Source organism: Mauremys reevesii, linkage group 5, assembly GCF_016161935.1.
Source record: "Mauremys reevesii isolate NIE-2019 linkage group 5, ASM1616193v1, whole genome shotgun sequence".
Lineage (NCBI taxonomy): Eukaryota > Metazoa > Chordata > Testudines > Geoemydidae > Mauremys > Mauremys reevesii.
In genome coordinates this window covers 120,052,215-120,069,906 of record NC_052627.1, presented here as the reverse complement: position 1 = coordinate 120,069,906, position 17,692 = coordinate 120,052,215, and the positions used below count along the sequence as shown (strand labels likewise).

Genomic DNA, 17,692 nt, shown 5'->3' with positions numbered 1-17,692 from the left:
GGAGAAGGCACTTGAAATCAGGATTCTCCCAGGGAAACTGGGAGTCTTAACAGGTAATGTGTGGAGCTCTGTCTCATGATTCAGGTAGAGCTGCTGACTAAGGAAGAGTTTTGCAACAATTTAACTGATTTCGTTTACAAAATGCTCTTGGTCATCATTATATAGACCAGAGCAGCTATAGGCATATAGAGAACAACAGGAACATTGGTTGTTCACATCAGGCTGACAACAAATTCTGGTTTAATGATTATTAGATACTATATTCCGCAAATACTCTAGTGTGCGGTTTCCCATGGCTATGGGAATTAGGGTTTAAGACCTGGGCTGAAGGATACTAGATATGGTTAACTCTGCATGTTAGAGACGAGCGTGGAGTTATGACTAGGCAAAATAGGGAGAGGGAGGAGAAATTATGTTATGTGTCACAAACAGATGCAAACATATGGCACAAACAGCTATTTATGCTGGCATTCATGACACCTACACTAAGCCTGGAGTTATGATAAGGTGGTGTTATAGGAACGGGAGTGGGATCAGAAGGGAAAAATTAGTGTACTGTTACATGGTACAAACAGATGCTTTCACATGATTACCCTGGAAATTCACCGCAAACATGTTATGTCTGGAATAGAAGTTGTATCTGAAGGGCTATGACAAATCTATCTTTAAACAGCACAAATAGCTGCATGACACATCCATCTTTCCTCCAGAAAGTCTTTTGATTTGAAATCTCATGCTTATTTTTATGACAGAGATTAATCTAACTTTCTCTTTGTCTGCCCATAACTCCAGGACCTTGTCTACACGAGAACTGTTCAGATCCATAATTCCCAATGGGTAAGGCTCCACTGGTGGTAGCACCAGCGGAAACTGTAGTACAGACAAAACTTGCTAAGTTGCCTAAGGTTAGACATCACAGTACTAACAATACCCAAGCCAGTCTCAAGTACTTACACTGCAGCTTCCAGTGATGCTGCCAGGAGACCTGCATTTATTGGGAATTACAGATTAAAAAATTCCTAGTACAGACAAGCACTAAAAGAGCCTGTTATAAAAAATCTAGTGAAGAGTATGGCAAGGTATGTGAGGTAATATCTTTTACTGGACCAACTTCTGGTGGTGGAAGGTACAAGCTTTCAAGCTTCCTGGAGCTTTTCTTCAGGTCTAGGGATGGTAACCAGTGTCTGAACTAAATACAAATTGGGACAGATTGTTAAGTGTAAGGGGCTCACACATACTGTAAAATGAAGTGGGCAATTAAGGGTTAGCAGGCAGTGAGATGTGTTACAAATTGTTGTAATGAGTCATAAAACCAGTGTCTCTGTTGAGTCCCTGTTTTTTAGTGTCTATCAGAGTAATGAATTTAAGTTCCCCGTCTTTTGAAGGTGATGTGCAGGTTTTGTTTGAGGACAAGAACTGAGAGGTCAAATATGGATTGAGTGCTTTATGAAAAGTGTTCACTCACGGATGATATGGTGTTTTTGTCTTCCATCATTTTCTGTGCAAGTTCATTCGAGAGCATAGTGATTGTCTATGCAGAGTTAAGGTTCATACTAAAACTGAAACAGATTTTTACTAACTTTAATCTCATGTATAAGTTTTCTTAATGCTGTATAACATTTTCCTAATGTGCTTAGGATACTTTTTTCTAGAAGACAAATATATATCTCAATCTTAGCTGTGCGTTTGCAAAGATTTTTGTAGTGAGACACGAAACAATCCAGAGTTTATTGCATTTCACCTTCACAAAGTCACTATGTTTCTAAGTCATCTACCCTTACCAATGTCAGGTGGTTTGTAATAAAAATTCATATTTGTTTTGATCCATACCAGCTGGTGGATTTAAAACAGAGTCAGAATGAGAAATCTGAAAAAATTGAGAGTGGTTCATCATCATCATCTGAGACTAGAGCCACTAGTGGAATTTTAGATCTATTTATTCATCTTTACTGATTGAAAGTAATCTTGTATATTTGGGCACCATTTGCAAGGGAGTACTGTCTGTGATTGTAGATGGGAATTAATTAGAAATATTTGGAGATTTCTTTCCTGTTAGGTAGTCTGGTGAACTTTTTCAGTGTGAAAGGTATTTGTGCTCTTTGGTGAGAGCAGGAGCCAGGGGTTATAGATATGCTCATTTTCTGTAAGTTTGATCACTTTATGTGGAAACATGAATTTAAAAAAAAAAAAGAGAAGTGATTGGAAGTGTAGAAATGCTACACACACAAGAGTATCATTGACTGGTGCAATCCCAACAATGGCCTTCAGGATGAATTCACTGGGAGGAGGCAGACATACACTATACTGCAGTTTGTGGTGCCATCTGTTGGATGATTGTGGAACAGCAGAAACATTTAACTATTTGATATCATCTGGCATATATCAGAAGAAAATCTGCATAATTCATGTCAACAATGGCAACTTTGAGCACCTCACTGACTTGCATAACCTCCTATTTCTGTAGAAGCCAGGCAGCTTTAACTCCACATGCAGATTGAGCTAAGACTTTCTAAACCTAGAGAGTATTTGAAAGTCCTGAAACTTTTTACCAATAGTCCGTTACTGGCCCCTATCCCTCCACTCCCGAACAGTCAAAAAATACTTCAATCTTTACACCCTGAACTAATGCTGGAACTGTTCTTCCCATAATCTGGGCAGTGGGGAACTTCCATGGTGTCATTTAAATGTCCCAGTTTAAGGCTGGCAGGACCTATTTTTTCAGTCTGGTTGTTGTGTGTGTGTCATTCTGGAAGCCAGAGAATGCAAGGCTAGAATGACTGTCTTGGCATAAGCAGTCTCATTACCAAAGATAACACTGGGGAAAGTCCAGTATGTGAACAAATTAGGAGCAAAATTACTGATTATCAGAATGTGTGGAGCTTTGACTTTGGGAACTACCTTTCTTTATCTAACTCTTGATGGGCTTATGTAACACTGACAGACCCCGGTCGTTAGTGGGCAGGATCAAACCTGGGACCTCAGGAACTAAATGCATGAGCCTCTACTGCATGAGCTAAAAGCCATATAGTTCTTAGCTAAAGCTGTAGAGCAGACTCATTAACGTCTCTTTCTAAGTGGTCTCAGAGCTCCTATATGGGACAGGACACGACACCCAGGAGGTGTGTGGGTTACACTTGCCTAGAGCTCTACTTTACCAGTGGCCATCTACTTATATGGCCCCCATCACTGTGGAACCAGTGGTCCTGTCAAGTCCATCTAAAATGGTGAGAAAAATGAAGTTTCTTTTCTTTGCTTAAACCGTTTTTTCATTATTCTTGACTAGAAAGGATGAATTTTAGACCCCAACAAGCCCATATTTAGTTAACTGAGATCTACGGCTTTCCAACTCATCTTGTCCATATAATTTAATTTCCCCTTTTTCCAGCAGTTGCAAAAGATAAGCTTCCCTTTCCTTCCGGTTTTGTGATACAGTCCCATTGCTTTAGATGAACTGAGGAAAACTGTAGCCACCAAGACAGAGTGACTGAGGCAGACACAGTCAATGAAGTCAATGGAGCTGCACTGATTTACACTAGCAAAGGATCTGGCCCTATCACACATCAGTGTTATTTTTACATTAACTCCGCTGGAAGCTGGATCAGACTCCTAAAATGCTAGTTGTTCAAATCCTGATTAAAGCACAAATGAGGAGGAGATTAGTGATATCATTCTAGTCATAGAATCATAGAATCTCAGGGTTGGAAGGGACCTCAGGAGGTCATCTAGTCCAACCCCCTGCTCAAAGCAGGACCAAACCCAACTAAATCATCATAAATCTCTAGTATGCTAGAGATAGAAGTCTCTAGCATACTTCTATCATCCATATCACAGGATAGATTTCATGTTCTTTTGGGGCAGGGAATGTGCCTTTTTGTGAGTGATCAAAAATAATCATCACAAAATTCTCATAGAATCAATAGTTTTTAATGAGGAGGAGGAGGTCTAGCTCTAGCAGTAGCAGAGAATGTTACAGGTCAGGACTGAACTGCCCTGCCAAAGTTTCATTGGGACCTATAGCATCTGACTGCAGAGGGCCCCCATGCCAGACACACATACCTGAACAACTAGCCAGAATGCTGCCCTCAGTTCCCAGTCTGTGCTCCTCTCTTACTCCAGACAGAATTACTAATATCATAGAAACACAGAGCTGGAAGAGATCTCCAGAGGTCATCTTGTCCAGCCCCTTACACTGAGGGAGGACCAGGTAAAAACTAAACCATCCCTGACAGATGTTTGTACAACCTATTCTTAAAAACCTCCAATTAGGGGGATTCCACAACCTCTCTTGGAAGCCTATTCCAGAATTTAGCCACTCTTTTAGTTAGAAAGATTTTCCTAATATCTAACCTAAATCTCCCTTGCTGCAGATTAAGCCCATTACTTCTTGTACTACCCCTGTTGGACATGGAGAACAATTGACCACTGTCCTCTTAATATCAGCCCTTAACATATTGGAAGACTGGTATCAGGTACCCCCTCAGTCTTCTTTTCTCAAGATTAAACATACCCATTTTTTTAAACCTTCCATCATAGGTCAGATTATCTAAATCTTTTATAATTTTTGGTTTCAGAGTGGTAGCTGTGTTAGTCTGTATCCGCAAAAAGGACAGGAGTACTTGTGGCACCTTAGAGACTAACACATTTATTTGAGCATAAGCTTTCGTGGGCTAGAACCCACTTCTTCAGATGCATGGAATGGAACATATAGTGAGGAGATCTATATACACATACAGAGAGCATGGAAAGGTGGGAGTTGCCCTACCAACTCTAAGAGGCCAATTCAGTAAGGAAAAAAAAAACTTTTGAAGTGATAATCAAGATAGCCCAGTACAGACAGTTTGATAAGAAGTGAGAGAATACTTACAAGGGGAGATAGATTCAATGTTTGTAATGGCTCAGCCATTCCCAGTCCCTATTTAAACCTAAGGTGATTGTATCTAGTTTGCATATCAATTCTAGCTCAGCAGTTTCTCGTTGGAATCTGTTTTTGAAGATTTTTCTGTTGCAAAATTGCCACCCGCAGGTCTGTCATTGAATGACCAGAAATGTCGCTTACAGACAACCCCCCAACCTGAAGCAAATACTCACCAGCAACCACACATCACTGAACAAAAACACTAACCCAGGAACCTACCCTTGCAACAAAGCCCGATGCCAACTCTGTCCACATATCTATTCAAGTGACATCATCATAGGACCTAATCACATCAGCCATACCATCAGGGACTCATTCACCTGCACATCTACCAATGTGATATATGCCATCATGTGCGAGCAATGCCCCTCTGCCATGTACATTGGCCAAACCAGACAGTCTCTATGCAAAAGAATAAATGGACACAAATCTGACATCAGGAATCATAACACTCAAAAACCAGTAGGAGAGCACTTTAACCTGTCTGGTCATTCAATGACAGACCTGCGGGTGGCAATTTTGCAACAGAAAAGCTTCAAAAACAGACTCCAACGAGAAACTGCTGAGCTGGAATTGATATGCAAACTAGATACAATCACCTTAGGTTTAAATAGGGACTGGGAATGGCTGAGCCATTATAAACATTGAATCGATCTCCCCTTGTAAGTATTCTCACACTTCTTATCAAACTGTCTGTACTGGGCTATCTTGATTATCACTTCAAAAGTTTTTTTTTTTCCTTACTGAATTGGCCTCTTAGAGTTGGTAGGGCAACTCCCACCTTTCCATGCTCTCTGTATGTGTATATAGATCTCCTCACTATATGTTCCATTCCATGCATCTGAAGAAGTGGGCTGTAGCCCACGAAAGCTTATGCTCAAATAAATTTGTTAGTCTCTAAGGTGCCACAAGTACTCCTGTTCTTTTTATAATTTTTGTTGCTCTCCTCAGAACTTTCTCCAATTTATCCACATCTTCCCTAAAGTGTCATGCCCAGAACTGCACAGCACTCCAGCTGAGACCTTACCAGTGCCTAGTAAAGAAGGACAATTACCTCTCGTGTTTTACATAGGTCACTCCTATTAATACACTCCAGAGTGATATTAGCCTTTTTACAGCTGCAACTCATTGTTGACTCATATTCAATGTGTGATCCACTATAACCCCACATACATACTTTTCTCCAGTTCTGCTCCCTAGCCAGTTATTCTCCATTTTGTAGTTGTGCATTTAATTTTTCTTTTCCAAGTGTAGTATTTTGCACTTGTCTTTATTGAATTTCATCTCTTTGCATTAAGACCAATTGTCTAATTTGTCAAGGTTGTTTTGCATTCTAATCCTGTCTTCCAAAGTGCTTGCAACCCATGCCCAGCTTGGTGTCATCTGCAAATTTTACAAATATACTCTGAACTCCATTATTCAAGTCATTAATGAGAATATCGAATAGTACTGGAACCAGTACTGACCCCTGTAGGATGCCACTAGATACACCCACCCAGTCTGATAGCAAACCATTGATAATTATCCTTTGAGTATGGTCACTCAACCAGTTGTGCACTCACCTTATAGTAATTTCATCTAGACCCCATTTCCCTAGTTTGCTTCTGAGAATGTCATGTAGGACCGTGTCAAAAGCCTTACTAAAATCAAGTTATATCACATCTACTGCTTCCCTCCCCTCCATCCACTAGGCCAGGAACCCTGTCAAAGAAGGAAATGCTATTGGTTTGGCATAACTTGTTCTTGACAAAGTAAATTCACGAGGTGTCATCTACTCCCAAAGCTACACTTTTGATCCAGCTCCTGGCTTCCTTGTCCATGTAGAGGAGATTACCAAAGGCTGAGAAGACCTACAAACGGGTGAGATTGGAGAGTAGCAAGCCAAAAAAAAAAAAAAAAAGTGGCTGAGGAGGGTGTGTCATGAGTACATGGACCTAGTCATAAGTGGAAAAGGAGCTGGGCTGGAACAGATGCAGGCTGCTTTTCATATACAGTAGGGCCAAGTAAAATCTAGATCCCACCCGTTGAAATGCTTGCAAAGTGATTGATTGAGTCTAGCCAGAGCCCCGCATTTTCAAACATGTTGGACTCACCCACAGTGGCAACATTAGCTTTGAAACTACAGAAGTGTGAATGTAGGGGAAAGAGAGTAAGCTATTGCATTCTAGTCTGTTATTGTCTGTATCTAGCATGTATTTTATTAGAAGCTTTGTTTTTATGTGGAATGATCTGAGTGATTTTTATGGTTCCTTCTGTCACACTCTCAATTCTGGCACAATAGAAAATTTAAATTATTGAGTAATTCTTCACTTTATCTGCCCTGACATCACCGTTCCCTACCACAAGCTTTAATATTTCTACATTGCACTTGGTTAGCGGCATTAGCACTGCTGTTCAAATGAGGAGATTACACTTGAAATCTTTTTGCCCGCAGTTTGAAATGAAAGGATAGCAGCAATGAATAGTGTGTATATAAGCACAAAACTATGGTTTATACATATATAGCAACAAAGGATGTACTGGCTGCCGCTTCCAGCATCTCCCATTGGCTTGGAGCAGTGAACCGTGGCCACTGGAAGCTGCAATCAGCCAAACCTGCGGATGCGGCAGGTACACAAACTGGCTAGGCCCACCAGGGGTTTTCCCTGCACAAGCAGCGGAACAAGTTTGGGAACCACTGGTATAGAATATTTAAAAATGTGTTTTTCTGTATGTGGTGTTCCATGTAAAGCTAAGCATATACACCTCAGAACCAATCAAATTCAGATTCAGCCACCACTGAATTTTAAGGAAGTTCAGATACAGACTCAAACTATGTGGTTGGTTCCATACCTGTATCTATATACCTAAACCAAAATTGGAGATAGGAACTTCTTGGATGCTTGAATCCTGATCTGAATGTTGTGATTAAGTCCCATTTCTAACAGCATAGAAATAGGGGCCTGCATTTTCAGAAGTGGAAGCTTCAGTTTTAGTTCAACTTGAGAGATCTTAAAAGGGCTTGGTTGACCTTTCAAGGCATCTGAAGTTTGGGACCAAAAATTACTAGATGACACTTTTGAAAACTTTCAACTTCCTATCAGTTGAATATCACCGAGAATAAGAGGTTGCCAGATTCCCAGTGGGATACAGCACTTGCAATTAGCCCCACAAGATCAGACTTCAAAATACAAGTTATTTTAGAAACCTCTAAAAATGATCTAAGACAGGGGTAGGCAACCTATGGCACGTATGCCGAAGGCGGCACACAAGCTGATTTTCAGTGGCACTCACACTGCCCGGGTCCTGGCCTCCAGTCCAGGGGCTCTGCATTTTAATTTAATTTTAAATGAAGCTTCTTAAACATTTTACAAACCTTATTTACTTTACATACAACAAAAGTTTAGTTATATATTATAGACTTATAGAAAGAGACCTTCTAAAAACATTAAAATGTATTACTGGCACGCAAACCCTTAAATTAGAGTGAATAAATGAAGACTCGGCACACCTGTGAAAGGTTCTGAAAGGTTGCCGACCCCTGATCTAAGCCATATTATTTATAATTTCTCTCCCTCCTAGGAAGTACAGCTTGATTTCTGATGCTAAGGCTTATACTGTCTTTATATAATGAGGGATACAAAAAGAATATCAATATCATTTTTTTTTAAAATTCTCAGACATTCCTAGAACACTTCTGAAAAATTATGTGGGTTTTATAAAAATGCATAATGGTGAGGTATGCTGTTAATTTGGAATGATCTATATAAATCATTTGTGGTTTTTGTCTTATTAGTAATGCAGTAAACTGACACACATGCCATATAAGCTTACACACCATATAATTATGTATTCACTATATACAGTGTATCTCTATACTTACACAGATATACATACTGTACATACATGATTTTCAGATCTCAGGTGGAGTTTTGCAAGTCTGTCAGTTATAAAAAAAGGATATAGATGGTAAACTGAGCATATTCCAACTGGAGTCATGACCCCCTGGAATCCCATGATGCCATTTTTAGTCACTTTTCAGAGAAGAGCCACACTTTTAATCAACTTTCTTTTAGTCCTAATCAGTAACTTTTGTACCTAAGTCAGTGTTGTTGGGGTACCATTAAAAGCAACTAAATATCAAGACCCTAAAGTTGAGACAGTCCTCAAAATGCATTCACAGGAAAAATTCTAACGAAGTGGGTTTTTTATAATGATGCACAAGCAAAACTGGACTTTGAGTGAAAAAGGCCTTTGAAAACCCATATTTAAAGATGATAAGAAATGTTGACAGAAAAGGGTCATTGTGTTTTCCATAATTACTCTTGAATAGATTAAGGGGTCGGATAGGATAATATACACATATTGAATTTGAAAGTTTTAAGGTAAAAACACACAAACTTGTAACAACAATAAGTCTTTTACTGGGAAAACCCATGGGCAGGATGACACAAAACAACATGACATAGAAACTACATAAACAAAAAAATAAATGCAGAAGTTGGGTAATTGAAGCACATATGTAATTTTAGGTAAGCTTTGAGTTACCTAAACCCCAAAGGGTTAATGTGATTGCAGTAGCCGATTGTGATTACCAAGATGACTGGAAAAAGGTTAAGTAATCTGCAATGTGGTAATGTATAAATGATCCCAAGTCAACAAGACCCAATTCAGAGAAACACCAGACCAGAAACCCAAGGAACAGACTAAAGGATCAGACCAAGAGATCAAAGGAGGTGGCAACCATCATGGAAGGTGTAAGGCCTTCCTGGTGCTCCAGAATGTGGTAACTTGGGCCCTTTACCAATTTCCTCTCTTCTGTTATCATTTGTCTGGCATAAATGTATGTTCGGTGACAATATTTTGGTCTGAAATAGTATAAATAAAGGTGAAAATTGATAAAGCCTAGATTGGGTGAACTTGTGACTCAGTTTCCCACTTTACCCACCAACAGCCCTTATTTTAATTCTCAGAAATGTTAAAATACCTTCGAAGTCCCCATCTCTGGCCTTTGCTGCAAGTTCTGAAGACGATATCGTTTCCTGGCATAAAGCACAATCTTCCAGTGCTGCATTCCTTAAACCCTGATTAACTGAAAAACATCATATATTAGATTGTGATAGCATATCTTTTTTTTGTAGTCTTCTACCAACACAGCAACAAAGATATTGAGAGGCCCCAGACACCCTTAGGGTACATCTACATTGCAGCAGGCTGTGTGATTTGTAGCTCATGTAAACCTACCCATGCTAGCTCTCTAAATACAAAAGTGAGGATGTCATGGTGTGGGCGTCAGCACCAGCTGCACAAGCAAGTACGTACCCGGGGTGGTCAGATGGGCTTATGCAGCCCATGCTGAAGCCTGCAGCTCTGCATCTTCACAGCTATTTTTGGTGAGCTATCTAGAGTACAGCTAGCATGAGAATGTCTACAGGAGTGACCATTCACACCCACAAATACAATACAGACATTCCTAACTGAATAACTGTGTTATCTGTGGGGTGTTGATCACTCCCAAAAAAAATCAGCCTGGTCTTGGTAAACTACATTTATCAGAAATACCCTTAATTCATGACATGTGAATTTAGAGGTAAGCCCCTCAGTAAGAAATCCTTAAAAACATTTTTTGAACAAAATAAGGAGAAGGGAAAATTGGAGACTCTCTAATTATGAGAGAGAAATCAAAGGGAAAACCCAAGAGCCCTGCCTGGTTTCAGACACTCAATAGGTCTAGTTAACAATCTGTAACAAGGGACTTATTTAACCATATCTTATTGGGACAACTTGGCTTTTTTAAAAGGGAAGAAAAAATAGCCTTAATTGGGCAATTATTATTTAAAAAAAAAAAGGCAAACATTCAGCAGACCTTGTTCATTCCCTGGACAAGAAAGAATCAAAGTGGTAACTGAGGAAAGCCTGATAACATCTGAATCTCTTGCTGGCTCCTGCTCCATTTCTGGCCATTTTTGTCTGCTTAATTCAATAGTGTTTCATAACTGGGAATTTTCCCACTTTGCAGATCTACTTGGCATTCCTTGATTTATATGCCATTTTTACAAGTGAAGCCAGAATTCTCTCTCTTTTTTTTTTTTACACATTGTTTCATCATTTGACAGTTTGTCATTTTTACACATCATTATCTTAATTTTTAAGTTAAAATATCTTCCCTGCTTTGCCAGCCTATATGACTAGAAGATGTATTATTTCACATAGGCCATAAAACACCATGGGCAATCAAGTGCAAGCCCTGTACATATCTTATTACAACCACACAGAAAAGACTATTCCTTTCCTTGTATCAGTAAGCAAATGGGCAGAAGCACCCTGGAGACTAGGTCTTTTGACTTTTGCTGCAAGACATACTAACATGTATGTATATTTCCATTTCTATGATCTCATTTTACCAAGGGTTAAATGACTGTATAATAGCTCTGTAGAAGAGCTGAGAGTTATTTCACAGGAACAAAAGACAAATCTCCTGCCAAATATTTTAAAGACCTATGCACAACTGAAAGGCGCAACAGAGAAAATGTACTTTTATTATGTTCACCTTTCTTTTGCTTTTCTTTGTCCTCTGTTTCGGGTTTGGTTGCCATCACTTCAAATAAGGTCTTTAAGATGCTTCGTAAATCACTGGCATAGTTTGTCTGCAGCTGGTCAGCCACACCTAGCAGGCAGTGGAAATGGGTAACGCCATTATTTGAACACCACAAAAAAAATAATCATCCTCTAAGTATGTACAATGCTGCTGTTAATGATTTGATGTTTAAAAAGAACAGGGAACACTTACAGTTCATATTGGTTATAAAATTAAGATTATAGTTGAAAATTTTATTTTTAAAAGAAATTAGATTAAACTACAACAGTCAAGACTTTTTTGTCCCTATAGTACTTGTAATCTGATATGCAATATCTGTAGTGTTCTTTTGTCATAACAACATTCTGAGATTCTTTAAATACGAATTACATTGTTACAGAGCTAGAAAAAGCTATGATAAGTTGCAAGATACAAGTTATGATACAAGGACTACTATTACCAAATTCCCTTCAGGAATTTCTTCCATTGGAGTCTTGGGACAGCACTGGGAAGAGGGAACTCTGTGAGGATGAAGTAACCTGCATAACCAAGCTCCTCCTTAACTGCAGGTTTCAGCAGCCCCCAAATACCAGTCCTGCAAGCTGCTCTGTACAGGCAGACACCTGCCCCTGCAATAGCTGTTTGCAAGGTAAGGCCCTAAATTACAATCCTGCAGCTACATCATATCTAGTCAGTGCTACATCCTATATTTCCGTGCACACCCTAATTTAATAACAGAGACACAAAGAGAGAAAGATGAATAAAATTCACATTCATAACAAAGGGAGTTCTCATACCTGAGATGCAGACAAAGAGTCGGTGAATAAGGTCATTGCTGCCGTGAAATCGGGATCTGATCTTTTCTCTGGTAGCAATTTTAGCTGCCTGCAAGGCAAGCTGGATTTCCTCCTGATCAATGTCATCAGATGAACAGGAGCTGGTCATTAAACTGCTGTAGGGGACAAAACGTAAGGAAGAAAGGTAACTTAAATCATCACTTTCTTTCAGAGAACTACTGGCCTCTTAAAGGATTTCCTGCTCGAACAATGCTCTTACCATAAAACTGAACAAATAGCTGTAAATTCTGGTTGACCCTTCAGGACCAAGCCTATTTAATTACTACGAGGGCCGATTTTCATTCTATGGCATATTTATGAAAGAACATTTAACCAGAAAGCCATTTGCCAGTATTTTATTGGACTCTCCTTTGTCACTATGAAGTGGCAGTAACCAATCCACAATTCAGTTCCATTTCCAGTGTAAGCCAAGTTCTAGGCACTACCGCCCCGCTAAAATCCATAAAAGAATATTAGCCTGAAAATGGGAAGGTTAGATCTGGGGCCAAGTTAGAATTTTTCTATCAATTTTCAAGTTAATTCAGGAACCCCTATTCCAAATGAGACCCTAAAACAGAGAGGTTTACCAGAATCCAAAAATCATTCTAGTTTTAATTACCACTTTGCGGGGAGGGGGGGGAGGGAAAGCAATCAATCGTAGTTTCTTTAGTAAAGGTCTAGCACACAGGATGTAAATTAGTCAATTACACCCTAATTTTAGAAGTTATTGAGATGTTAAATTATCTCAGAATGGCTCATCAGTGCCAATGAGATTATAATAGGCCACCAAATGACCTTAGGAGACTTAAACCTTCATTTAAAAAAAAAAAAAGTTACTCCCTAGTTTTTTCTTCTTATGGAGACAGAGCTCAAAATGTAAACCAATCCTCAGGGAGGCTTCCCAGTGGAAATAGGCTATTTTCTCCACCAAAACTGAAGTTAATCAAACAAGCTATTTAAAAAACTATTTTAAAAAGTGGTGGTCTCCAGAGTTAGAATCTCCAGCCCTTGTTTCCCCTTTGATCATAACTTTTGAATAGAGTGAGCTGCAATTAAAATTGAACTCATCTAGTCAAGGCAAAGGAAATGTGCATCCCTCTACTCTATTCCCCTGAGAAAGTTAGAAACTCAGACTAATTTCCCCATCCATACCAAAGAGATTCTTCTCATCAGCGACTAGGAAAATCTAGAATGCTTTACTCATAATCACACAGTAGTTTTGCTAACTCCAGCCTTTTTCCCATTATACACATGGCATTGAAAAAAAACCCTTCACTTTACAAGTTAATAAAAATAGCATGCTGAAGGCAATTATTTCCTACTTCACATTAGGGGCCAATCCAATAAGGTACTGACTGATATGTTCAGCATCTAGCAGGATCAGTCCCCACTACTGTACGGCCCCAAACCACTTATTTAAGTGTCAGATAAAGAGCTAATGTATTTATTGAGATGATTTCAAACCAATTATTTGTTGGGCACAGTTTTGATATTCCCCTTATGAGGGCTTGGCTACACTTGCAGATGTGCAGCGCTGGGAGTTACAGCTGTGCTCGTACAGCTGTGTAGGGAAAGTGCCGGTGTGTGGCCACACTCACAGCTACCAGCGCTGCAGTGTGGCCACATTTGCAGCATTTGCAGCGCTGTTGGGAGCGGTGCATTATGGGCAGCTATCCCAGCGTTCAAGAGGCAGCAACGTGCTTTTCAAAAAAGGGGGGTGGGGTGGAGTGTGACAGGGAGTGGGGGAGAGAGAGAGAGAGTGGATTTTCGGAGCCGACACTGTGTCAGCTCCCTGCCTTGCAAAATCTGAAAATTTCCTCGACCCCTCATTTACTCTTAACTGCAAATAGCCTGCAGACCAGATAAGCAGCTGCTCCAATGGACTCCCTTTCTCCCCCCGACCCCTGCTGTTTCTCTCCTCAAGCAAACACTCATCCCCCTGACTGCCTCATTCACAGCAAGGTAGTGGGTTATCTCAATTGATTGTTCACAGTCAGTTACAGATTGATCACAGCAAACAAGAGCTGTGTTTGTTTTTTAGATAAGCAGCTCCCGGAGCCCCGAGTTCACAACAAATCAGAGAGAGGCATCATAGCAAAACAAAGAGAGTAATTTAGTTAAAAGCATTCTGGGATATCTCCTAATACCCTGGAGGCCAATAACAGCGCTGGTGTGTGGCCACACTTGACGAGCAGCGCTGCATCACCAGCGCTGCACTCGTTATACCCCAAGCAGACCAAGTGTACAGCCAGCGCTGCAGCCAGGGAGTTGCAGCGCTGGATGTGCCTTGCAGGTGTGGACAGTTACTAAGTTGCAGTGCTGTAAAGCCTCCACCAGCGCCGCAACTCTCCAGTGTAGCCAAGCCCTGAGCTGTACAAGCACAATTGAGTGCTCAAAAATGTAATACCATAGACATTAGGCTGTGGAATTCTGAAAGCCTTACTAAAAGTCTTTGAACTGAAAATGACACACCTTACTGGTTAATTATAAAAGGAACACAGATGAAAAGATGGGTGGTTGGGATCACTGAGAATGCAGAATTAAGGTAGTTTGGGTACTTTAACTGTGATTTTCCATACTTTCAAATATTTGGGTTTCTTGCAAGTTTAATCTTAACCTTCCTGTTTGTTTAATGTTTGTTAATTACAAAGGTTTTGGAAGCATTTTTTATGCTCAAACTTAATTTCACCTTAACAAATCTTTTTTGCCTAAGATTAGTGAAGATAATCAAACTCTCTCGCAGCCAACTTCTCCATGATTATAATATTTGTGATATCTATTGACATGGAAAGGTTTCAGATAGCACCAATTAAAGGCAACGATTTAGCATAGGGCCAAGCAAGATGAGTAAGTGGTTTGAGAGGGAGTAAACTGCTTGCAAAAAACAAATTGCAAAGGGCCAGATATTAAATCCCTTACTTGCAGTGGGGAGTAGTTAGGCAATTAGTCCCATTGACTCCAAGAGGACAACTTATATAATTTCTCCCCAATCTGGTCCTAACCAACATGGCAAAAGGAAAGGTTTTTTTCCCCTATATATATCTATATATGAAGTATTTGCAATATATTTGTAAAATAAACATTGTGATTTCATTGGATCTCTCAAGCTAAGTTGTGTTAGGCCTGTATGGGAACTTTTACGGAAAACCCAGGTGCAGCAGAAAGTGGGTCTGGCAATTCAACAGATGACTCTTTCCCCTCTGAATCACTACTGAGGGAGTGTTCCAGACTCCAGAGTATGTGGTTAAGTGGGCACAGAGCTCTGTGAGGGACCTTTCAGAATATAATATATTCAGTCACTTCAGTTTTCCAAGAGAAAGAGATGTTCACCCCAATGTCCCGGTCAGATTCTTATCTGGGTAATCATGTTTTACCTACATAAATTCCTCCTACTATTTCAAACCAATACAATTTTATTCACTTCCTATTCCAAATTAGTAACAGCTCTGTAGTGTGCTGTTAACATCTGTCACGCTCTACTATGTAGCTGGCTGAACTTCTGTGGTGGGTGGAGATTTCTTACTACAAAGTGTGAAAAGTGCTTTGGAATTCTGGGATGAAAGGTTTTATATAATTAGGATAGACAGATTTAAACTATACTATTTACAGGAAGATGAAATATTTAGCGCTCAGGATTCCTTGTGTCACTGTTCAAAGAAGAATAAACTTTCCAGAATAATATCAAATATGGTGTTAACAATCATTTCTGGGTTCGACTGGCAGAGTTTGCCTTTATCATGATGATCAAGCCATATTTATGCAGCAGCACCCTAAATATAAAGAAAAATTGATGCAAATAAAGTAATTTATTGAAATAAAGGACAGACCGGTCATATTTTATTTTAAAACATTTTACTTTAATAATGGTATAGGGAATAGTACACCTCTACCTCGATATAACGCAACCCGATATAACACGAATTCGGATATAACCCGGTAAAGCAGTGCTCCGGGGTGGGGCGTGGCTGCGCACTCCGGTGGATCAAAGCAAATTCAATGTAACATGGTTTCACCTATAATGCAGTAACATTTTTTGGCTCCCGAGGACAGCGTTATATCGAGGTAGAGGTGTATATAGAGATGCTTTGAAAATTAAAGATGTAGTAGGAAAAAAGAAAATGATCAATTGGAATTAGAGATATAACTTTTTTTATAGCAGTGGTACAGCAAACAGGGGTGGCAATGTCAAAACAGGTATCTGAGACTTTGTAGGTTTTAAAACAATCTTATAGTAAAATTCACTTGAATACTACAGAGGGTTAAAATACTGGACAGCTATGTCTTCACCATAATTTCAATACCTGATCAGGTAGGTTTTAGAAATCTAGTGGGAACACCTTCCTTATATGATTTCATAATAGCTTTGCATATAACAACACAATAGCACATAACTGATTAAAATTATCTTTACCGATTGATAGCAGATGCGTAGAAGGCATTTTTAAAAAATGTTATCAGATTGGCCTTGATATGGGATGGTTCAGTGCAGGCACTTGTAAGAAGAGGCTGTTATTTGCACTGATAGCAAATAAATACTATGTTCTGAAGTAGAGAGGTATTTCCTCATTTATTCAAAGTCTCAGTTAAGGGGAAACCTAGTACCTCTGTTAATAAATTTTCAAAAGAAAATAATTTAATAAATATCGAGAGAAAAACAGAAAGGACAATGAATTCTTCTTGTTAAATGTTTATCACACAAACCCTGAATCTATTTTGATTAAAAAATTAGAATAATATAAAATTCACATGGCACACACTAAATGGATTACAAGCTGGTTAACTGATAGGTCTCCAAAAGTAATTATAAATGGAGAATCATTGAACAAGTGTGTTTCCCATGGGGTCCTACAGAAATAAGTTCTTTGCCCTATGCTATTTAATGTTTTATCAATGACCTAGAAGAAAACATAAAATCATCATTGACAAAGTTTGCAGACGACATAAAAATTGGTGGAGTGGTAAATGAAGAGGACAAATCACTGATACAGAGTGATCTGGATTGCTTGGTAAACTGGGTGCAAGCAAACAATATGTATTTTAATACATACCCATCTAGGAACAAATATGTAGGCCATATTAACAGGAAGAGGTATTCTATCCTGGGAAAAAGATTTGGGGATGGTGGTGGATAACCAGCTAAACACAAGCTCCCAGTGTGATGATGGATTTCAGCAGGGAGTTATATAAGCTTTACATTTATATTACACAAGGACAATTAGTTCTCTTAAAAGGAGATTAAGATAAGCAGTTGATTATTCATAGCAGGGGGTAGTTGATATCCTACTATATCCTACTACGTACACAGTTCAATAACTTCCTCAGTTCTGAAAAGTAAAAGTTCCCCTCTGATGTTCTGTTTTCAGGCAATGTCTTTAATTATGACTC

General features: G+C 39.3%; 1 protein-coding gene across 7 annotated transcripts in view; it reads right to left on the bottom strand.

The window, feature by feature from the left end:
- ZFYVE28 (zinc finger FYVE-type containing 28) overlaps positions 1-17,692 on the bottom strand; it is a 298,503-nt gene that overhangs the window by 11,621 nt on the left and 269,190 nt on the right. For all 7 annotated transcript variants that reach the window (XM_039539482.1, XM_039539481.1, XM_039539479.1 and 4 more), the window contains 3 exons: positions 12,269-12,423; positions 11,445-11,561; positions 9,882-9,986 (listed from right to left, as the gene is read on the bottom strand). In XM_039539482.1, coding sequence (XP_039395416.1) covers positions 9,882-9,986; positions 11,445-11,561; positions 12,269-12,423 — 377 coding nt within the window. The remainder of the gene's footprint in view (positions 1-9,881; positions 9,987-11,444; positions 11,562-12,268; positions 12,424-17,692) is intronic.